Consider the following 24,732-nt stretch of genomic DNA (forward strand, 5'->3'; position numbering starts at 1 on the left):
CTAAATACTGTTATTTATTTATTACTATTAACTATCTGTAGCATACAGTATGAGGGCTGCTGACCTCTTGGACCTGACAAATAGAAAGTGAAGTTTCTATTCGATGACCAAGAAAGGTCCGAAGCGGCGGCGTCAAATATTGGAAAGGCCGCCCCTTGGACTGCCTGTGGCCGTGACCCCTCGACGGATCACAAAATCTTTGATTGGATATTCCTTTACAAAAGAATTTATTATTATTATTATACAATAAATATATTAAAGCATGTTTGAGGTTGAGTGATTTTTTAAAGTGATTTTTATTTATAAATATATTAAAATAATTTTTTTTATTTTTAAAAAATTATTTTTAACATTAACATATTAAAATAATCTAAAAATATAAAAAAATATTAATTAAAAATAAATTAAAAAATTATTTTAAAAAAAAAACAGGATAGTTTTTATATTAATCAAACTAAACTTTAATACCTCATCTTTTGGAAGAATTTAATAAAAAATTAATTAGTATTCTCATAGTTTAAATCATAATAATAAGAAGAAAATATATACTTGAGATGACATCATCGTACACTGTGCAACAGGCAAAAGGGTTAACTGAGTGGGATTCCATAGAAAAAGCAATATATATATCTGTCATGTAATCTTCTCTTCTTTTCTTTTATATATATATATATATCTCCCCTCCATTTGCGTGAAGGTCCCTCTTTCACGAGTAATAAAATCGGTAACAGATAGCGTCCAGTTTGCCAACGACAGCATAGGAAGATATGTTCTGTATGCAGGACAGGTGACCGATGACTTCGAAGATACTGTACTATTTTTATATGCCTGATCTTCGGTGATTGGATTGGCCTCTACTTTCCTAAAGTGTATATAATATGACCCAGATATCTTACTCGAGATCCGGTTCGGCTCGGATAAAATTAAGAAAATAAATGTTAAATTAATGCAAGTGTGTTTAAAAATTAAAAAAAAAGCGATAAAAAAAGGGATAAAATAAAAGAAAAAAATTTATCATAAAAAATAATAATTATAAGCCAAAAAAATATTTGAATCTGCTTGAGTCAACCCTCTAAACCTATAGATTATGTTATGAGATTGAGATAGTCCAACAGAAAAAAAAATGAAAAAAATAACCAAACCTATTTTTTATATAAAAAAACAATGTCAAATTAGGAGATGGAAAAAAAAACAAGTACAAAAAAATTTGATGCTAACCATTGTTAGCTTTTAAAATTCGTACCTTTGGGACATTTAATTGGAAGCATCAAATATAGAAAAATCATAAAAATTAATTCTCAACAAATTAAATATTAAATAATAAAATTTTACAAAAAAAATCAATAACACAGAAGAATCCCAAAAAAATATGCAACTAAAAGGAATAAAAAGACATAAACCTACCTGGATTAACTCGCCATACTCATAAGCTAAATCATGAGATTGAGATAACTATATAAAAAGAGAATTAAAGAAAACTATGAAGCCAATATTTTTTTAAAATAATCAATGTACAGTAAAGAAGTCGAAGAAGAAAATAAGTCCATGAAAAAAAGGATGAGAACTCGTGTTAGATCCTGAAACTCGTGACCCGGGTCATTTAATCAAAAACATTCAAACTGGAAAAATCATGAAGCTCAAACCTTAAAAAATCAAATGTCAAATGATGAAGTTGAAAAAAAAATCCAATCACAAAAAAGAATGAAATATATAAAATAGCAATCAAAAGAATGATAATCAAAATGAAAGTTTATAAAAGAGATAAGAGAAAAATGAAGAAAAAAAGAACGCGGACCAGATTTGAAAAAGAAAAAAATAGATTGAATAATAAAATTGAAAAACGAAACAAAAACTTAAAAAAAGCCAAGTATAAAAATCAAATAAAAAATCAAAAGAACGAGGATTGATACTCAAATATCCTTAACAAAGGGGCTATCCTAAGATTTTAATTGACATACACGAATTTCAAAGTAGAAGAGAGAGAAAAGAAAAAAAAATAGTCTAGCAAAAATTTATCAAAAAAAACCAAAAATATATTGTCAGAAGAGAAAGAGGACACCACAAGAAATCTAAAGACATGACAAGAGTAATTTTTCATCGCCAAATGATGTTGTACAGGCCATCGAAGCGTGACAGATACCCTCCATGCGCATTAGTGTGCAAAACACGAACCTAACATATTTAAAAATTAAAAAAAAATAATTAATATAAAATATCAATTTACTCCTTTACTAATCTTGTTATAATGCAAAACCCAACATGAAAAACCAAAAAAAAAACCTAAATTAATTTTCAAAACTTTTTTAACTTCATTAAAACAAAAATGAAAAATAAATAATATAAGAAAGATTATTTCACCCTAAGATAAGTCTTTTAGGATAATTTGATAAAAGATAAAATCATTAATTCACTGTTATATTTCATAGTAACGTAATTTGTATCGTATCTTGTGCTTTAGTTTTTTTTTTTTTTTCCTGAAGCATTAATATAATATTTTATTAATATAGTTGTCTGTGTTGCCCGGAAAGGCCATCATGGGGCATCCATCGAATCCAAGAGGGATGCGATGCAAGAGTTGGGTGGGAATTGCGAGGAGATTGGATTTGATTTTCTGTGTCCTTTCATTTCGGCAACAGAATCCACGAGATGACATGGCACAGCACAGCACATTCTACGCTCAATTGTTAAAAAAATGTTGTTTTTTACTTTCCCACGATCTTATCACCAAAATGCCATTGGTCACTTGGAATGGACTCTTTTCATTGTTTTTTATTGAGATTCGATTTTCCATAATAACACGTGGTCACTTTTCTTTGGTTGTGTGAAATAAATCTATTCTGAATATATTTTTTCTTCAAAATAAGAAAAAAATAGGATTAATTGATCTATTTATCTTCGACACATTCTGTTATATATATTTTATTATATTCTTATCACTTTTTGATTAAAAATGCCCCTCGTATTAAAAAAATAAGTAATTTATAAGAAGTAAAAATTAAAAAAATATTAACAAACTTAATAAAATTTAAAAACCAATAAATTAGATATTTTAAAAATAATATAATAAGATATAGAAACATAAAACATGGAACATCCAAAAAAAAATGAAATAACCCATTAAAATATTAAAAACATAGGAAAAACTTTAATAAATTTGTGCCGTAGAAAACTTATTTTTATTAGTGTAGACATTGTCATAATTCATTTTTTTACCCTTGTTTTATTTTTAAGTAGAAATATTTTCAAAAACTTTCTTTTCTATAGATTTAGTCAATTAATCATTTAAATATTTTTCATTGTTTTTTTTTTTTCATTTTGTGTGTCAAGTTAAGTTAGAAATAATGATATATATATATATATATATATATATATATATATATATATATAAGAGAAGAAAATCAAGATTCAACATTATGAGATTGAATATTGTTCCTAAATATTTATGCTCAATGTTCTATTAAGATTGAATATTAATTAAAACTTTTAAATTTTATACATATTATGTTTGTTCTTTCACGAAAGAAAACAGTATAAGTTGAGATATGAGAAATACCTATAACTAATATGTAGACGCTTGTGAGATGACATATACATTGAACTGATTCATATAAAAATTTCATATAAAGAGATTATTTGTGTCTATAAAAAAACTTACGTGATAGTTGTGTCAGTGATCCTTAAACTTGAGATCACTAAATTATCTTATATAGGAAGTGACATGCATTGATCTTGACTACACATTGTCCTAATTAAGGTAACAAATTAGCAGATATTTGGTATAATATAAACTATATAAAGGTATTTAAGTAATTAAGAAATGATTCATTACTCTAGATGAATTAAAAAAATATATCTTATTTATTCTCAAATAGTATTAAATGTAAAATTCTATATTAGAATGGACTCTTTTCATTGTTTTATTGAGATTCAATTTTCTATAATAACAAGTGGTTACTTTACTTTAGTTTTGTGAAATAAATCTATTCTGAAAATATTTTTTCTTTAAGATAAGAAAAAAAATAGGATTAATTAATCTATTTATCTTAAAGTATTAGACACTATATATATATATATATATATATATATATATATATATATATATATATATATATATAGTGTTTCACTCTTTTATATATATATTTTATTATATTTTGATTTATCATTTTTTTGATTAAAAATGCCCCTCGTATTAAAAAATAAGTAATTTTTAAGAAGTAAAAATAAAAAAATATTAATAAAATTTTAAAACCAATAAATTAGATATCTTAAAAATATTATAATAAAATATAGAAACATAAAACATGGAACATCCAAAAAAAAGTGAAATGACCCATAAAAATATTAAAAACATAGGAAAAATTAGTATAGACATTGTCATAACTTATTGTTTTACCCTTGTTATTTTTAAGTATAAATATTTTCAAAAAATTTCTTTTCAAAAAATTTAGTCAATTAATCATTTCAACATTTTTCATTGTTTTTTTTTTAATTTTACGTGTCAAATTAAGTTAAAAATAATGATAAGATATATATAAACAAATATATAAAATAGAAAAGAGAAGAAAATCAAATATATTTGAAAGATTAACGCGAGTAGAATTTAATCATTTTTAAAGTATTGTTTTTTAAATATTTTTTTGTTGGTAATTTTTTCAGTTTTTTATTTATGGGGTCATCCCAATTTCACATTCTAAATCATGTGTTTGATTTGTTGACTTGGGTTGGCTGTCGGGTTTGCTCGAGACTTATATATATATATATATATTTCATATCGGCAAGTATTTATTTCTTATATTGTACTGATGTGTTCGGCATTGCGTAATATTTTTTATAGTATGAATTTATCCAGTTAATTTTATTTGTATTTATCGTTTAAGTCATGAGTTCTTAAGGGTGGATTTATCTTTTTATTTATTTAAATAAATAAATTTAGTAAACACAATCGAATAAATGTTTTATTTTGCAGTTTGTTTCTTGACTAATGTTAGCAACTTTTTTTTTTTACATAAATAGTTATTTATTTATTTAGTTAGATTAATGAATATGCTTTTTAATTTACACTTTGAATTTTTTATGTAAAAAAACACTTTGAAGCAGCATGAATACCTAATATTGTTTTGGAAAAAAATGATAACCCATGGCAAAATATATGTTAAATGGCTGGTGAATATAGTAAAGTTTGTGCAATTTTTTTTTGTCTTGTAGTAGTACAACTCTAATAATTATAGGTGATTTTCTATAAATTGAAGTGTGTGTTTAGAAATATGGTTGAAATCGTGTTTTTTAAAAATTTAAATTTGTTTTACTTAAAATTAATTTTTTTATATGTTTTTTTAATCGTTTTAGTATGTTGATGTCAAAATGATTTTTAAAAATAAAAAAATATTATTTCAATGTATTTTCAAATAAAAATATTTTAAAAAACAATATGTATCACACTCTCAAATACCCCGAATAATATTAAAATAAAAGATTCCAAGTTTAGGATTCCATCTTCCTCTCTATTTATGTTTTTCTATTGCTTCTGGTATAAGTATTTTTTTTTGTTAATAGTTTTCTTGGAAAAAGAGGCTTTTACTGTTGTGAAGAAGAAGTCAATGTATGCTTGAACTATTCCTAGTGAATTGTTATCTGGGCTAAGTTTCATGTTGCAAGCTTTACACTTTATTATTAACCTTATTTCAGCAGACATTTGTACTGTTAGTGAAAATCAAATGCTCTTAATTGATTTCACAATGATGCAGTGGGCCTAACAACGATGGTTGATTTCATTTTGGGCCTCACTGTGTATTTTGGGCCCAACTAAGATATTAAAGCACTGAAGAAACAAAAAAAAATCCATGCATTTTTTCTTTGTTTGGTTGAATTATCTTTTGTCTCCTCCAAAAAGCATTTTTTCCAATAATATGTTTTCTTAAATAGGTTCCTCCTATTTCTCTATTTTATGTCTATTTATATATCACATAAAACTTTAAATAATATAAAACAAGCTTCTTAAATTACTCAGTCAAATACTTAAAATACAAGAAAATAGTAAGATTATGTCAAAATTTATCAAATTATTAAATCAAATTCTTATTTTTTTTTTATTTGAAATCATTGGTTATTGTCTTGCATTATATTTTCCTCTTTCAGACAAGAACTATTTATAAAAACTGTCATTCCTTTGTAATACCAATACATTTATATATATAAAAAAAGACTAACACCTATTTTCCACATTTCTTTGGATTTTGTTTCAAGATTTTTCAACTACATTACTAAATATAATTGGTCAAAATAAAAAAAAACAAATAAAAAAAGATTTTAGAGTATGATTTACTATATTTTTACTTTCTTTAATCACTACTAATATTAAAAAAGACTTCTTCAAACAAAACATTCATAAGTTTTCTATTCATGTCTATATTTTAATTTTAATTTTTATTCATATTCATGCAGATATAATTAAAATAAAAAAAATAAATTGAGATTATTTTTTAAGGGATCCTTAGTTATACTCCTATGTTATAATTGACTTTTTTATATGAAAATATTTGCATCTTTTTTCTGAGAAATATTTTTACATTCATTGCAAGAATGAATAAAGTTTTATTTCTCCATTTTTTATTTTGAAAAAGGAAACTTTCTTATAAAACTATGTTTTACTAAATATTTTTAATTTTAAGTGTGCATATAAAAAAATTATATAGTTCTTTATATATTATTTTTTAGAAGTTCTTGTGAAAAGAAAATCACGAGTAAAGTTTTTCTTTTATCATTTTACTTTGATTTTATTGTAGATTTGAAGGTTACCTGGGATATTTTTGTAATTAACATATATGAAATTAACAAATTGCTACGCCACACTCTCAAAGCACTACCCAAGTTGTTCAATAATTAAATTTTATAATTTTATTAAATTTGGTTTTAAAAGTGGTCATTTTGATATCACGACTAAATCATAGATTTTACATCTTGATCTGGGTAGGTTTATATAGAGTTTTTTTTTATAACTTTTTTAATTATATTTTTTTTAATTTTCATCCTAAAACATTTTATTTGCTAGAAATTGAGGTAAAAAAATTTTCTTTTTATTTTTCTTTATGTGGAGTTATCATGTTTCTCATTTAATTTATTAAGAATTAGTTTTTGAACTTTTTTTCTTGTGTTTCTTTATATGATATTATCTTAATCTTATATTTATGGTTGTGAAGTTTGCAAGTTAACCCAATTTGACTGGGTTTTTTTTTGTTTTGTTTTTTTCAGTTTGGTTACTCAACATTGAATTGTTGATAATTCTAGTAGGCTAAGATCATATTCTTTTTATCTTTATTTATTGTTATTTTGTTATTAGTTTATTGATAATTGTTGTATTTTATAATTATATTATTTAAATTACCAATTAAACTAATAATTCAAGTCTTGAATTTTTCTTAACAATAATTTTTTTTTTTATGTTGAAAAAAAAAAAAACAGAACTCGGGACACAAATCTAGTTATAACAAAAGTTAAACGGTATGAGAAAATCACTATGGATCAAGAGACATTTTATTGTGGATTGTAATGATGATTTCACTTTCAATTTCTCATCTTTTTGCGAGATATTTTTTTGGCTTTTCTTTTCTTCCCAGATGAATGGGTGACGCCCGTGCCGTTAAGAACGCGTGTGACGCTTTCCGATGGCCAAATCTGATCATCCATTGTTTCCTTAAATGCGCAGCCATACCCTTTCCCATATGGCGTAGCACATGCAGACAAATAATTATTGGATTGCCGCCAATGATCGATTATTGCGTTTTTTCTTTCTTTTCTCTCTCCTGACAACTAAAGTGTACACTTGTCCTATTTGTTTGTTATTTGTCTAATCAAGCATGGTTGACATACTCAAGTATATTGGGTGTGACATGATTCCTAGACCCACTCCCTTTGGGTTTGGCAATCATGTCAGACCCAAGCATCTGGGTCAAAAAAATTAATTTTTTTCAAAAGCACAATTAGAGTGCAAAAATAAACATTGTCTTATTCAAGTAGGATTTTTCATTCATATGTATTAAAACTTAATTGCAAACTCTTTTTTTTGTGCAACTTATTTTATAAATTTGTTATACTGGAAAAGGAAAGAATGACTTCTAAGTGATTTATTTCAAATCTTTAAAAATAAACTTTCCTTTTTTGTATGCATTGTGGATGAAAATATTAATTTTCTGTTTCTATCCAAGTGTTGGACAATTTTTTAAAGGGTTCATGCTTTTTTGAATTTGAGATGTTGCATGATCTAATTGTCAAAGTTTGTTACAATAAAAGTTTATTCTACATTATAACTATTAGTATATACGAAAATTTAAAATATATGATCATAAGAAAAAACTTTTGAACTTTTGAATTGATACATTATGTTGTATGAAAAGAAAATATTATATATGTAAAAGACTTGTTGTTCTTTTGACTATCTTAATTTATACAATTTTGTAGATGATTTCTTCAATAAAATCAGAGATTAATAAAAAAATTGAGTGAATTTTAGGGAAGCGCATGGTTAATGTCTCAAAATAGAATAAAGAAATATAGAAAAGATAAAAATATATTTGGTTAAAAAGACAAAGATAAAAATAAAAAATAAATATGTTTTTACAACAATTATAAGTGTACTCTCAGCCCGGCATGACGGGTCAACCCGGGACTCGGGTGACGCAACAGAAGCCGATAATTTTTTTTTTCAAATGTGTTTTTTCCCTTAATCAAAAACCTCTCTTTTTAGTTGGTTATAAACTCATATTAAAGTTCACTATTTAAATACTAAAAGAATAATTTTTTTTCTAATGTGAGATTTTGAAGTCCATATATATATATATATATAAAGTTGTGTTTTTTCAATATGAGATAAAAAAAACCTTTTGAAATACTCTTTTAGCTTATATCAATGTAGATTGTTTTTTAATTTTTCATATAAAATATTAAAACTCAAATATTGTGTTTTTTAAAAAATTCCCGGGTTTACCCATGCCAGGCCTAAATAAATACCAGACTTGTGTCTGGGTCTGATAATCACGCCAGGTCAAAGCACCTTGGATCTATGAATCACGTCAGGCTCAAGTGTTTTGAGTCTAGGAAACACGCCAAACCTAAAGGTTTTGGATCTAGCGATCATATTTAGTGCTAGATCCAGACACGAGTTGACATAATTATTAGATCCAAGACGATCTAAATTGATTGGGTTGTCAGATCCAAAACGTTTAAAATATCATTTATATTTTTAATTTTTTTTTAAAAAATTAATATTAACCCACGCACGTACCAATATACTTAATATAACTAAACGACAACATTTACCCTTTAACCAGCCATTAACCGGCACTTCAGCCTCTTTACCTCTCCCATTCCCAAACCGGAACCCCGAATAACTGGAGCAAAAACAACTACTATCAAAATGGAGGAAGAGAAAGCTGCGGCGTACTACGAAGAGCTCACTCGAAAAGGCCAAGGCGCCGCGCGCTTCAAGCAAGGCCTCGGCTTCTCCGCCAATAAGGACGTTGCCGCTCCTCCTCTGAGAGGCTCAGCTCTCCCTTCCTCCACCGCTTCTTTTTTAAGCAATTTTGTTAAAGCCTCTAGTCCTACACAAGCTTCAAATCTTGAAAGGCAAGCTCAGCTCGAATCAATTCAAAACAAACTCAAGAAGAAACCCAAAGATGAGGCGTCAGAGAGAAGCAGAAGAGAATCGGGCCATCATAGGCATCGATCGAGGTCGAGAAGTAGAGAGAGGAATCACAGGAAGCGAAGCAGAAGCAAAAGCCGAGAGAGGAATTATAGGCGTAGAAGCCGAAGCCGAAGCCGAAGCCGAGAGAGGTATAGAGATGGAGAGAGGAGAAGGAACCGGAGATTGGAGACAAGAAGCCGAAGTCGTGGTTTATCGCCACGAGAGGGCAGAAGGTCGGAGAAGAGAAGGGGTGATGATGTGGAAAGGGTGAGAGCAGGAAAGGAGAAGAATGGCAGCATTGATTATTCGCGGTTGATTGAAGGTTATGAGAAAATGGTATGGCTGGGTTTTTTTTTTTTGAAATAATTAAAAGCGCTTTTGAATTTATAATCTGATAGTTTAATTGGAGGCTATGCTAGTCTACAGGATTTACTCGTAGTGGAAAAAAATGGAAATGAAGGGTACTAGTAGGTTTCTACTTCAAGTTTAGAATTGAGAAGATGATGATATTGTGTAGTATTAGTCCAACTATTGATTATACACCAGCACTGTTGTGTTGCCAAACCTTGAATACTAAACATTACGTAGGTGAGACACTCATTTCTTTTGATTTGTTGCAAGACATGGAAGACAGTGTTTAGGCTGTTGAATGCTTGAGGGATACTAGCCTGTCCTTGCCTAAAACAAAATCAGAACATAAATGTAAGATATATCAGTAGAAGATGGAACATATCGTGTTTCCCTGAACTCTCAACAATATGTTCGTGTTGGATTTGGCATCTGGGGTGGGAAAATTGGAAGAAATTTCTTGATGACTGGTCAAAATAGTCCAACATGCTAATTGTTGTAACCTCTGTCATATCACTGGTGAAAGAAAAAAAAAACAGAGATTTAAGAAAATATCAAGAAAGCAAGACTAGTTCTGCTGCTTCTCTTTGTATAATTAAGTCGAAACTAGATAATACCCCCGAATTGCTCCATGTAAGGAAAGAAGAAAGTGTATCTTGCTTCCATCTCCAAGTTACTTCAAAGAACTACTAACTAAAAATCTTTTATTTTTCTTTCCTACGTGGTTTAATAATTGAGTCTATTGGCTATCTTCTATCTTTAAGAAGCTCAAATCTATTTCTTTCTGCTGTTGACTGGGTTTCCTTGATAAATAGACACCAGCTGAAAGAGTCAAAGCTAGGATGAAACTTCAGCTTAATGAAACTGGTAAGCAATCACATCCTTTGCTGAAATTTGAGATCATCATGTCGTTTTCCTGTCTGAATTGATCTGAGGACTTCCTGCGTTATTTAGCAATCATGAATAGTGTAATTTTCATGGATCTATGAAAAAAATAAATTGTTTGAAACTACAACAAATAAATGGCAATGATAGCTCATATTTATGAAGCAATTTTATATTTCGATGGAAAATTAGGCCAAGCTTTTGATTTGCAGAATTTGTCTACCCCTGTTAGGTACGTATCACTACTGTTTACTTGAATATTTCATTGGTAGAATGTTTGTCACAAGCACATAGAGATAAACACATTTTCGCGATTTTAAACAATAAAACTAAGTGCACCTTCATAAATTATTCTAAGTTATACCCAAACCATGTCATGTCAAAGCATCAACTGCATATCTACTTATATAATAACGGCAGGTAGCCAGTGGCTTTGCACTAAATAGGAAGCTGACATGTCACACTATCATCTGCATATCAAATAGTATCCTAGTGGCGTGTAACTATTGGCTTTGCTCTAAATTGCAAGACATGATAGAAAATTAACAAATTATCTTAACTTTTATGACAAGGTTAAGGTTTCAGGTTGGAAGGGGCTTGTGTAATTATAAATGAGAGTTAAAAAGTTAGTTTTGCTATTGGGAAGACACTTAAATTTTTTTAAATATACAGTTTTTTAATTTGAGAACAAAAGGAGATCATATTCTTTCACTCATGCTTGATTTTGTAGGAAACTGTTATTGGTCAGTTTTGGTTAAGAGTGTTAGTTAACATGTTTCTCATTGCACTCCAGTGTTTTGATTTTACCATGCACTCTATTTAGTTCTACTTCTAGCCTTTGCATTTGTCTACTTTTGCAATATAAGGTCCAGTTTAGCATTGCAGTCCCTGCCACGCTTTTGAAAAATTTTAAACTTTTTTTTAGCTTTAAATTATTATTTTTTGTGTGTTTTTTGATCGTTTTGATTTGTTGATGTCAAAAGTGAATTTTAAAAAATAAAAAATATTATTTTGATTCATTTCTAAGTGAAAAGCACTTTGAAAAACAACTTCTATCACACTCCTAAATAGGCCCTAAATATTTTCCTCCCACGTTGCTTTCAGTAATTCTTAATAATGCATTTTATATAGAAATGTAAAATTTTATGTAGAATTATTATAATATAATTTGTTTATAGTTGGGCTGGTTGTTAGTGTATATTATTCATAATTGATCCATCTTTTGTGAATGTTGTTACTAGACTTCTGTAAATATCAACCTTACTGCAATTTTATATCCAGATTAGTCTTAAAACATTGTTTTATTAAGCATGTGAACATACTAGTTGGAAGATACACTGCTGTGTTTCTCACCAGATAAACTCCCACTCTTCCTTGGTGGTATTGCTATTTTAAATTATGTATATTGCCCTTTTTATAGATGCTCATAAATATTTTCCATATAATATTCGTTTGCATTTTTATGCAGCTAAAAAGGATGAGGGAATGGGATCTGGTTGGGAGCGGTTTGTGTTCAACAAGGATGCCCCACTTGATGATGAGGAAGTTGAAGGTTAAATATATTTATCTACATTTTTTTCCCAAGTGACAGGGTGGTGTTGTTTGTATGTGGTCAACTTTTGTTGCTTGCACTATTCGGACATTGGCTGATGGGTTGAGGTTTTTTGGATACTAAAATGCTTGCTGTTCTAATTTCATTTCATTGCTGCTGCTATCATCTTGTGTTCCTGACTTCCTGCAGCTTATCTTTACTTGGCAGTGAAAGAAGATGTGCACTTCATTTTCAGAAAACTGTTAGGTTAAGAAACGAAAGGGGGAACTTTATGAAATAATGAAACAAGATACTCCCAGTATGTTGCATATACTCATTAAACATGCCTTTCAATTGGCATACATAAAAATAATAAATTCCAAACTGTCATACTTGCGAACATACCTCTGTATTAGTTTGAAACCATACCTGAAATAAAATTAATTCCTATGATTGTCTATTTACTTGTAATGCTTATGTTCTTGTAATATTGTTTACAAGTACACACTCTGCAATTAGGGGCGATAGTGTTGGAGAAATGAGATGATCACAAATCAGCTAAATATAAATTGATATTTTAAAGTTAAATCATTTTTATTGGTTATAAATTTTCTGGACCGATGAATACTCTTAGATTATAACACAGGATATCCATGGACCTGGTCAGAATAATTAAAACTGATATAAAAATGTTTATTTGTGTCTGTTTAGCTGTGGAAGATGATGCAGCACTAGTCAAGCACTTAGGCCAGAGTTTCCGTTTCTCTGCAGTGGAGGTAGGCATCTGCTGCTGTTTCTCACTCAATTTGTCTTGTATTTAATGATCATAGGTGTTGGTTCCTATTATCTGTGTTTTTCTTCCTTGTCATTCTCTCTTAAGCATGGATATGTTCTGTAGTTTCTTTATGTAACTTTTATAATGACAATATATAAAGGCAAGAAGGGAAGAGCAAATCAAAGTTGCTCACGATGAGGCCATGTTTGGTGCACCATCACTTTTGGCATCTGTTACTTCAGACAATGAGATAGAGATGGACAACAATAGAAACGAGAGCAAAGACACCGACCATGCTTCTAGCCTTCTAAGTGAGAAGGTGGGTTCATTCTTGAGAAAAAGAGAGAGATTCGGAGAGCAAAATCTAAGCAATTCTTCTCATGGTTTCAGGTACTTGCAAAGCAGCAAGGTTCCTGGCGTGACCGTGCTCGTAAAGTGTAGATTGATCAAGAAGCTAACTGTCTCATAGTGATAATGCTAGAGAAGGAATAGGCAGTATCAGTTGCTGCAATTGACCATCTGGTTCAAGAAGAATTCTTGGAGAGTAGTGTCTATATGATCAAGTTGATAGGTGAAAACCAGCACATGATCTATAATTTATGTTTTCTGGATTTCAGCATGATAGGAATTGGTGAGAGGACTGGAAAGTACAGGTGAAGCTTCATTGCTGGACAGTTTTGATTCATCCTGGTAGAGATCAGTAATGGGAGTTTTATGATCTGGGACAATAATATTTTTGTACAAGTATGCTGAAAGGCCAAGGAGGAGCTATGTAACTTGTAAATTGATGTCAGTTTGTTTATTTATCTATTAATATTTGAATTGGATTCTTCATAACCCATTCTGCTCTATTTATGAGACCAAATTGATCTTTAAAGATAATAAACACCTAAATAATCAGCCATTATTGTTAAAATTAACATTAACATTATTAACAATTAAAAAATAAACCCAAAAATTTAAACGATGTTGGGAAAATACTTCAGCATTTTTTACTGTGCATGCTCTCTTATAAATTCTTGTAGGTAGGAGCGGCTTAATTTTATTTTTTTATTTTTTTTTTCATTTTAGTTATTGAATTTTTTTCATACTTGATTGCATTTTTTTATGCCTGAATTGATGATCAATTTCTTAGAATTTGTTATAGAAAAAAACAATTAAAACATTTAGGACCAAAGCATAAAACAAGGAAAATATGTGTCACTGGTCTAAAATTTTTATGAAAAAGTTATTATTTAGTCCTCATATTTTATTTTTATTTCTTTATGGTCCTTTTAGTTTTTGAGCTTCTAGTTTTGATCCAAAACTTTATTTTATTTATTTTTTAGTCTCTGAACTTAAAAAAAAAAATCATACTTTATATCAATGATCCTATGCAACAAGAAAGGTTTCTTTGAAGTATTCTTTGTCCTTCATCTTGCTGAAAAACATAGATTGAGGTTAATATATGACTTTTTTTTTTAATTTGGTTTTGTATTTTAGACAATGTTTTGGGTGTTTTGAGATGATTTATTGGTTTATTAATATTATAAGGATGTTTAATATATTTTTTAAATAAAAATATATTACAAAATAATTTTTTAAATCCAAAAAATCCCAACCAAATTTTCGAATCACCTTTCGGTTGGAAATTGGGCACGTCATCAAGTATTTTTTTTTTAAAAAAATAGATAATAGGTTATTTAATTTTTTAATAATAATAAAAAAGTCAAGGCCATGCACATTTGGCCTAAGGCCCATGAGCTTGGCTTTTTGTTTTTCCAGTCCATGCGTGTTAGGCCATTATTTACTTAGTTTTTTTTTTCTAATTTTTAATTAAATTAAATAACTTAAATATATATATAAAAAAATATCAATTTATTAAATATCATTCAATTTATATTTAGATTTTCATAACATTATGACATTTTTTTTTAAATTTATCAAACACTTTTTTATGCATCTTCATGATTTGGATTTTTTTTAATAAAATTATAAATTTATTTTTTATAGAATCATTATGGTATCATGAATTTTTCTCTTTAATTTTAGTAAGTTTGTTGAAAATTAAGTTTCATAATATTTGTCGATTTAATTTTATAGAGTTATTCTGATCTCATAATTTAAGTTGTTGATTTAATAGGTTAATTTAAATTGAATCAAGTTATTTTTTTTATTTTTTTAATTGATTTATTTTCAATTTCATCCTATAATATTTAGTTAATTGAGAATTGGTTTTTGTAATTTTTTCGATTTGCTTTCTATGAGATTATCTTAATCTTAGATTCCGAATTATATATTTTACAAGTTAATCTGAGTTAACTGGAAATTAGACTTTATAATTTATTTTTTTATTTTTTTTTTATTGATTTATTTTCAATTTCATCCTATAACATTTAATTGATCGAGAATTGGTTTTTGTAATTTTTTCGATATGCTTTCTATGAAATTATCTTAATATTAGAATTTGAATTGTAAGTTTGACAAGTTAACCTGAGTTGATTGGAAATTAGACTTCATAATTTATTTTGGTTTGCTTTTTATAGACTTAATCTGATCTTATTAACTGAATCATAGATTTGACAAATTAATCCGCGACAATTCAATATGTTGTTGTCTCAATATTTTTTTTAAAAAACTCTAATATAGCATCATCTTAATATTTTTTTTAAAAAACATCCAATATACATCAATTTTTGAGTTAATGATTTATTTTTATTTTTTATATTTACTAAAACACACATTAGCATATATCACCATATTTGTATCTTAATATTTTAAGAAGAGGAATAGCGTGTTTATTTTTACGTTTCAAAAGCATTTAAAAAAATAATTTTTTTAATTTTAAAATAATTTTTTTGATATTTTTAAATTATTACTATATATTGATATTAAAAATAATCTTTTAAAAATTAAAAAATATTATTTTAATATATTTTCTAACAATATATATATATATATATATATATATATATATATATATATATATATATATATATATATATATATATATTAGTAGAATAGACTGTAAAAAATTTCCCCTCATCGGCCTGCCCAAGTCTTGGCTACTGAAGGCTACAAACACGTTATACAGCCACATTCAACTGAACTCTCCTGCCTTTTAACAGCCAGCCACATTCAAGCTGTGTCACTGCCACCAAAGTCTGCTCATCAAGAACACATAAATAGGTCACTGCACTGAAGTAAAACACGAGCATGCAGACTCAAAAAATGCTCACTCAAAGAACTAACCCCTCCCTTTTACTCTATCTTCGTCCACCAAAATCGTACCCCTTCACCACCGCCACCCCCACTCCACCACCACCTCAACAACCACTTGAAGCCGCCGCTCTAGCCACCCTAATCCTCACGTCATCAAACCCACAAGCATTAGCCCAAACCCTTCTCTCCCCCACCATCCAATGGAACCCACAATTAGTCAACACAATCCTTAAACGCCTTTGGAACGATGGCCCAAAAGCCCTCCAATTCTTCAACCTCCTTTCCCACCATCCTTCCTACTCCCACCACCCCTCCTCCTACGACCACGCCATTGACATTTCCGCCCGCCTCCGCGACTCCCCTTCTCTCCGGTCCCTAATTTATCGTATGCGCTCCGCCCGCCTTGGCCCTACCCCTAAAACCTTTGCAATCATTGCTGAAAGGTATGCCTCTGCGGGTAAACCCCATAGAGCTGTTAGAGTTTTCTTGGCTATGCATCAATTTGGTTGTTTTCAAGACTTGCAATCTTTTAATACAATCCTTGATGTGTTATGCAAGTCCAAACGCGTGGAAATGGCTTATAATCTGTTTAAGGTTTTTAAGGGAAAGTTTAGGGCGGATTGTGTTAGTTATAATGTGATGGTGAATGGTTGGTGTTTGATTAAGAGGACTAATAAAGCTTTGGAGATGTTGAAAGAGATGGTTAAGAGAGGATTGACTCCGAATTTGACTAGTTATAATACCATGCTTAAAGGGTATTTTAGAGCTGGTCAGATTAATGAAGCTTGGGATTTCTTTTTGGAAATGAAGAAGAGAGACTGTGAAATTGATGTCATTACTTATACTACTGTGATTCATGGGTTTGGTGTTGCTGGTGAGATTAACCGAGCTCGAAAGGTTTTTGATACGATGGTGAAGAATGGAGTGCTTCCTTCCGTTGCTACTTATAATGCCTTCATTCAGGTTTTGTGTAAGAAAGACAACGTGGATAATGCTATAGTCATTTTTGAGGAGATGGTGGTGAAGGGTTATGTGCCAAATTCAATAACTTATAATTTGGTTATTAGAGGGCTGTGTCATAGAGGTGAAATGGAGCGGGCAATGGAATTTATGGGAAGAATGAAGGATGATGGTTGTGAGCCAAATGTTCACACATACAATCTTGTGATTCGGTACTTTTGTGATGAAGGAGAGATTGACAAAGCGCTGGACTTGTTTCAGAAGATGACTAGTGGGGATTGCTTGCCGAATTTGGACACTTACAATATATTGATAAGTGCAATGTTTGTTAGGAAAAAATCAGATGATTTGTTGGTGGCTGGAAACTTGTTGATTGAGATGGTTGATAGAGGATTTGTTCCTCGGAAATTCACTTTCAATCGGGTTTTGAATGGGCTATTGTTAACAGGTAATCAAGGTTTTGCAAAGGAGATTCTGAGATTGCAGAGTAGATGTGGCCGTCTTACCCGTAAAATAAAGTTGTGAAGCTCATCAGACTTTTAATTGGCGAATAAATTACTGGACTTCAACATGTCACCTTTGAAAATTGTAAATAATTATTGTTTGTTTGGTATATGAGATGAAGGAAACTGATTCATTATTTGTGAAAATGGTGAAGGATTGGACTTTTCATTTATTTTCAACCCAGTGTTTTGAACAGATTTGTGTGTATGTCTCTCTCCCATCAAAAGGTGGACAGGGATAATATGCTCAGTTTGGTCATGTATCATTTGATCCCATCTCCAAATTAAATGCTGGGGAGTGGATTATGTCATGCAGTGAATTAGAGAGGATGATGGAAGCTGTAGTACCTAATCTTGAATGTGATATTTCTTCTATGGGAGATAAGTAGGTATTCTATTTTTTGTTTTATTGTAAGGAGCTGTTCTCTTTTATTGTTGGCCAGATTGATTTATTCTTTTTCTTGACTGCTGTTGTTCCTGTATATTTGTTTGTGTATGGTTAGATTACTTATACATGTACGGATGTAGGTAATGCTCTGTTGACTTCCACTGAAGTTCTGCAAATCCTGGAATGATGGTTCAACCCTGTCCTTGGCCTCAGCGAGTGGCAAGCAGCACGAAACTTAATTAATCAAATGGCATATGGGGGGGCTTTCCTTTGTTACAAACCCACAGACAACATACTGAAACTTCCAAACCAAAGAAATGCAACATTAGAAGGTGCTTTTTGCACTTCAAACCCAGTTCTTGAAATGAAAATACACTCCATGGTCAATCAAAGGTCCTATGCCAGTTAAACTCGTCTTTGATAGTATTTGACAGATTAATTTGTTGTTATCTTGGCATGAGATTGTTTTAGAAACCGTATTCAGTTAAGGTGCTGGACAAGCTAGGTAGTATATTCATTGTGGGTGACAAATAACAAATGGTGGTTTCCATACAAATTTTTTTCATGGTTCTACTGATGAGAATTTCCTTGGATTCATGTAACTGTATGATGCTGTCTTTTTTCCTATGTTTGTATAGTTTGACTTAAAGAGAAACTTCATGTTGACTTTAATTATGTTAGCTTCCATGGTATGTTAGAATACGTTGAAACTTGGATTCAAATCTATCAATCAGCAGGTAAAAAAGAGAGGGAGAGGACTTCTTGTTAATTTCCACCTTGAGTGCTTGCAAGGCCTTAACTCCTATGGAGAGACAGATCTTGTCTTATTTTTCTATTACACCAATGTGATTGATGCCGTGAAAGTGTTGATTTTACATCTTCAATTCATATCTTTTATTGATAGGGAACAATAAGAAAGAGTTGGTCCCCAATGTTTTTTGTTTCAGCTTTGTATTTGATTTTAAAAGGACTTGGATTTGGAAAAGAATTCTCCTGTCTTCTTTGGTTTATGCTTTGAAGAAAGTGTTCAATTAATTGGAAAGCAGCAGTTTTGGAGGTGATTTTTCTGGTCGATACCATGTTTATTTTGTTTTTAATCTCTTAAACAAATTGACCAAGCAGAGGAGTGCTTCTGCAGTTTTGGATAACACTGAAGAGGGAGAAGTATTCTGAACGTGTCCTAAGGAAATTTGTTTGCAACAGCAGCCCTGAAGTTATGCCATCCATCTTCTTTTCCAGAGAACCAGAATGAGAAATTCAGCATTTCTGCCCACCTCTGCGACTTCCCTGTTCTCTGATCCTATTTCGTGCACTCACTGTGCCTCCCTTGGCCTCTCCCACAAAAACCTATGCAATCATTGCTGAAAGGTATGCTGCATCAGGGGAGCCCTTTAAGCTGTCTAATTCTTCTTTTTTCTAGGCATCGATTTAGTTGTTTTCTTGACCCGCATCCTTTTAATACAATTCTTGATGTGTGTAAATCAAAGTGAGATGAAATAGATTATAATTCATTTAAGGTTTTTAGATACAGGTTTGAGGTTGATTGTGTTAGTTATAATGTAATTGTGAATGGATGGTTAAATCCTTCATCGTGCACTGCATCAGATGGTGTTTGATTATGATAATAAAGCACTGGAGATGCTAAAAGAGATGGTTGGGAGAGGATTGAATTTGACTCTAAATTTGACAAGTTGTAATATAATGCTTAAAGGGTACAACTTAGAGTTGGTTGGATTATGAAGCTTGGGATTTCCTTTCGGAAATGAAGAAGAGACATTTTGATATAGATGTTGTTACTTATACTCTGTGATCCATGGCTATGATGTTGTTGGATCAGATGGTGAAGGAAGGAGTGCTTGGCATTTAAAATGCTCTGATTCATGTTTTGTGTGAAAATATTGTTGAGGGAGCTATATTCGTTTGAAGTAGATGATAAAAGGTTACCTGCCAAATTCAATAACTTATGATGATTATGGGATTGTGTCATGTGGGTGAAAAGTTTATGGTAAGAATGAAGGATGATGGTTGTAATGTTCAAAGTTGAAAAACATAGTCTTGTGATTCAACATTTTCCTGATGTGAGACAGATTGAAAATGGGATGGCCTTTCTTTTCTTCAGAATATGACCAGTGGGGATTATCTGCCAAATTCAGAAACTTGATGTTTATGAGAAATTTACTTTCAACTGTGGCAGGGAAGTTGTTGATTGAGAAAGTTCATGACGGATTTGTGCCTCAAAATTTTACTTTCAATTGGGTTTCGATGGGCTATTGCTAACTGGCAAACAGTTTTGCAAAAGAGATTCTGGGATTGCAGAGTTCATCTGGTCATCATTCTTGTTAATAAAGTTATGAATCCCATCGGATTTGGTATTTGCTCAACGCTAAAAAATTACCAGACCTTGTTGTTCCTTCCAAAATTGTAAAAAATTCTTTGGTGTCAGTTGAGAAGAAGAGAAATTGAAGGGTATTTTTGTCTAGAAGGATTGTGCAGGAGTGCTATGGTTTTCTCCACAAAATGGTGGAAGCAGATAATGTCCTATTTGATTGTGTATTACTTGATCCCATCTCCAAATCCAATGCCATGGAGTGTATTATGTCATGCAATGAGATAGAAAGGGTGATGGAAGCTGTAAATAGTCTTGGATGTGAAATTGCTTGTATGGGAGCTATGAGGGTATTCAACTTTCTTGTGGTATCATAGAAGTGCACTCTCAACTAGTGTATGCCGGATTGATGCATTTCTGTTCTGTGATTGATTCTTCAATCTTTTTCTTCATATTTGTTTGTGTATAGGTAGATCTCGCTGATGCATTCTGCTCACAGGTGTATCATCCATTCACAACTGTTGAAGACTTGATGTTGGTTCAGTGACATGTGATTTACAGTTAGTTGGCAATGTCTATGCCAACCACTAGGTCATGTCTCTCCCTCCCCTTTATATCTTTGTGCTAGCATGCTTGTTTTATCACTACATGTATATGCTACCATGCATTGCTATAGATAAATTTTGACCACATTTGCCTTTTCTTTCTAATTTTTCAATTTTTGATCTTTGATGTTAAATGATGAATCAGTTTATCATTGTAGCAAGGGGCAATGCTTTAGAGACAAGCTAGGGGGTATTATTCATTTTGGTTCATGGAGATTGGAAAGGTGATGGGGTTGTGGATATGATGTTATTGTGAATTTTATGGGATTTATTTGGCTAGATCATGTCATTAGTTTTCCATTGATTGTATACTGTGACTTGAAAGGAAACTTTATGTTGATTCAACTATGTTAGCTTCTGTGGGATGATATGATACGGGGGTGTAACTTGGTTTCAAATCGATCAATGCTAGAAAGACATTACCTGCCGCGAAGAGACTGAGTTTGTCCTTTTCTTCTATGACACCAATGTGATTTATGCAGTACAAGAAATACTAAAATAGAGTTGGGTTCTAGACTCCCAGCAGGGTTCCCCACCCCCCCCATATAAAAACTGAATTCAGGAAAGAATTTTCTAATCTTGAATTATGCTTTGAAGTGTTCAATGACTTCAGTCATAGCAGTTATGGGAGGCAATTTTTCTGCTTGAAGCAAAATATTCATTTAGTTTTTATTTCTTGAAACAGGGTTCCAGCAGGGCTGATGGAAGTACAGGGAACTTGGCTGAGAGACAATGTTATTATGAGGATGTTTGAATGAAGCGCCACCTACAGTTATATCATTCGTCAACAGTTTCTTCACGGACCCAAAATGAAGTGCATAATGTGCTAAATTGTGGTGGAAATTTTTTGTTTTAGTAGACCTGGTAGAAAATTGGATATAAATTAATGTCATCTTTTCTTTTTGAAAATCCCAGCATTTCATTGTAGCTGCTTGTGATGAAAGCTAATGTTTCTGGACCTAGTCGATGTCTTTGAACTGAAAATTGTCTCTGTATGAACTTGTTATAATTACCTGTTGTTTTTGGACTTTTTTCTTATTTTTTTTCATTTAACAGTAAAACTTTTGCCAGTGTTATTTGGTGTCAAAGATGCCATGCCACGAAAATGGCTTATTTAGGGTAACTGTGTTTGTTTTTCTAAGTATTTTTAATTTAAAAATATATTAATATATTAAAATTATTTAAAAATATATATAAAAAATTTTAAACAAATAAACGTGAAAACAAATGAGTTTTTAAAGTGGGATGAAGTGGTAATTTAATTATTTATATTATTTAAAATAATTTATTAATATGAATTTTTAGATTTCTCGTATGATTGAAAATTATCTCGTTAACTTGAAAATAATTCAAAGATTTGTTGAGAGATTTGGTAGATTACTAAATCAAAATAAGTAGTTTCTTAGTGAAATACTATTAGATTTATTTTGTTAAATAATAAACGAGATGTTTTAAACTATTCAAACTTTTGTGTAAACCAAATCAATAATACTCATATAGTTCTTTATCTAAATATTTCATTTGGCTCTCACTGTTGTATTTATTTTGGCCTCGAATAACTATTAGATTTATAAATACTTTAGAGAATTCAATTTTTATCGAAATTCTCAAAGAAATGGAATTTTTTCAACTTATATAGATGATTTTTCATTAAAAATATTATGTTATACTTCACTTAGTGTATCAAGACATAAAAATCATTAAGAGTTCAACTTACATCTTATCATGCCATAATGAACATTTATTTCAACATAAAAATAAGTAGGAAATAATAATTTTCTAGTACTACAAAAAATGTTATATAACTTAGTTTTCTATTTGAACCTATATCTTGGAATCTATAATCAACTAGGTATGGTTACCATTATTTAAAGGCTTTAAGCCTATTCCCTTTGATGAATTATTCAGAAGTTCTCTCGATAAACTTTTAGTTAGTGGATCCATAATATTTTTCTTGTGCTGACCTTTGGGTCACATGTTAATATTTTATATATTTTAATGATAACAATTATATAGAAATCAACTAATGATATGCTTGGATGAAATTAAGTTTAAATAAATTTATATGAAAATCACTTCAACATGCATGAGGTACTGAATGAAAAAATCAATCAACAAATTCAAGATATAAAGTAAGGGAAAACTTAGTTTTTAAATGTTCATTTTAGTGCTTAAATGTAAATATTTATATCATACTTGATAGACAAATTAAAATGAATGCACAAACTTCAATTTGCATACATTTAAAAAGAAGTGATAAAACAATTGTAAGAATTTATCGGGATTAAAACTGATACATCTAGTATTCTACATGAACCGGTTGACTTTTTGGTAATACCAAATTAACCGGTCGACAGCTTGTTCATATGTAATGAACATATGAGAATTTGTAGGAATTGATCAACCGTTTTACTTATTAAAAGAACAATAACTGCTATAAACGGTTAATTTTTGCAAGAAACATATACATAACTTGTCTAATTGCAAAATAAAATATAAAATTTGAATATATATCATATACAAGCTATTTCAAGAGCAAAAAATACCTCAAATCATCAATTTTAAATCATACTCATATTTGTGTATTAAAACCTTCATATTCTTGTAAAAGAGTAAAAATTCTTACACTCACTATATTTAAACACATATATTTTAAGTGCTATTGAGTGATCTATAGAGATATAAGCTTTGGTTGTATTATCTACTATTTGAGAAAGTGTTGCTACATTTCAAACAATTTTAATTCTTCAAGAGTTTAAGTTAAAAACTTTGTTATTGGTGAGGTACATCACCAAGGTAAAAAAATCTTGAAGATAATATTTTTTTCTAGTGGTGAAAAAGGTCTTGGTGAAGATTCATCAAAGACATTTTAATCTTTGACTTGGATTAGTGAAGAATATAATATTCAAGACTGATTTGGTTTAATTATATTGGTGTTTAATTGTGTTTGTTTTGTTTAATTGAGTTAATTACAATATTTGTTATTATTAGTGGAACACTTAATTCACCCCTCCTTAAGTGTTATTGTTGTCTTAATCATAGAACAACAACCTAGTGGATCACACGCATAAGAACCAGTGGTTGGAAATTAAACTGAGATGATTAATCAAGTGTGACTTGATTGTAAATAAGTTTTAGAAATTGAGGACTATAATGTAATTTATACGGGGAATTACAATTCTAGACCTAGAAAAATCAAGTAGGGACTTGATTGAATAAATTTTTTAAAATTATATTGAAATAATATATATGATATTATTCAAGGGGCAAATTGATATATATATTTTCATTTATAGGGTTTTCAGGTATCTCTAAAAATAGAATGTAATGCCTTTTATTTTTTGAGTAGTAAACAATACAATACATAACACCTGAAAAATAAAAAGATTGAGTACTTAAAACTATAACAATCTCTCTTTCCTAAAAGTGTTTGAAAGATTTTTTATAGGTGGTTCGTGTGAATTGCCATTAGAGGTTAAACACTTGAATGATTTATGGTTTGCAACAATCTAACATTGAAGTAATTATTTAAAA

At 29.9% G+C, this 24,732-nt stretch overlaps 2 protein-coding genes across 8 annotated transcripts; both read left to right on the forward strand.

Annotated features, from left to right (window-relative positions):
- The first annotated feature begins 9,317 nt into the window (after positions 1 to 9,317).
- LOC133675132 (uncharacterized) lies at positions 9,318 to 14,052 on the forward strand. The gene is made up of 6 exons (XM_062096409.1): positions 9,318 to 10,012; positions 10,840 to 10,891; positions 12,378 to 12,461; positions 13,152 to 13,216; positions 13,376 to 13,534; positions 13,606 to 14,052. Exons 1-6 carry the CDS (start codon positions 9,410 to 9,412, stop codon positions 13,654 to 13,656), a joined length of 1,014 nt encoding a protein of 337 aa, XP_061952393.1. The 5' UTR covers positions 9,318 to 9,409; the 3' UTR covers positions 13,657 to 14,052.
- Positions 14,053 to 16,240: 2,188 nt separating this feature from the next.
- On the forward strand, positions 16,241 to 22,228 carry LOC133675395 (pentatricopeptide repeat-containing protein At1g74900, mitochondrial). Of its 7 annotated transcripts, none has more exons than XM_062096745.1 (6): positions 16,241 to 18,268; positions 18,408 to 18,599; positions 19,215 to 19,324; positions 19,406 to 19,635; positions 21,093 to 21,184; positions 21,884 to 22,228. In XM_062096745.1, the coding sequence occupies exon 1, from the start codon at positions 16,411 to 16,413 to the stop codon at positions 17,899 to 17,901; it is 1,491 nt and encodes a 496-aa protein (XP_061952729.1). In that variant the 5' UTR covers positions 16,241 to 16,410; the 3' UTR covers positions 17,902 to 18,268; positions 18,408 to 18,599; positions 19,215 to 19,324; positions 19,406 to 19,635; positions 21,093 to 21,184; positions 21,884 to 22,228. The 7 variants fall into 7 exon arrangements, with proteins under 7 accessions (XP_061952729.1, XP_061952730.1, XP_061952731.1 ...); XM_062096746.1 differs by having other exon boundaries at positions 16,241 to 18,264; positions 19,172 to 19,324; XM_062096747.1 differs by having other exon boundaries at positions 16,241 to 18,264; positions 21,063 to 21,184.
- The last annotated feature ends 2,504 nt before the right edge of the window (positions 22,229 to 24,732 follow it).

Source organism: Populus nigra, chromosome 16 (assembly GCF_951802175.1).
Source record: "Populus nigra chromosome 16, ddPopNigr1.1, whole genome shotgun sequence".
NCBI lineage: Eukaryota > Viridiplantae > Streptophyta > Magnoliopsida > Malpighiales > Salicaceae > Populus > Populus nigra.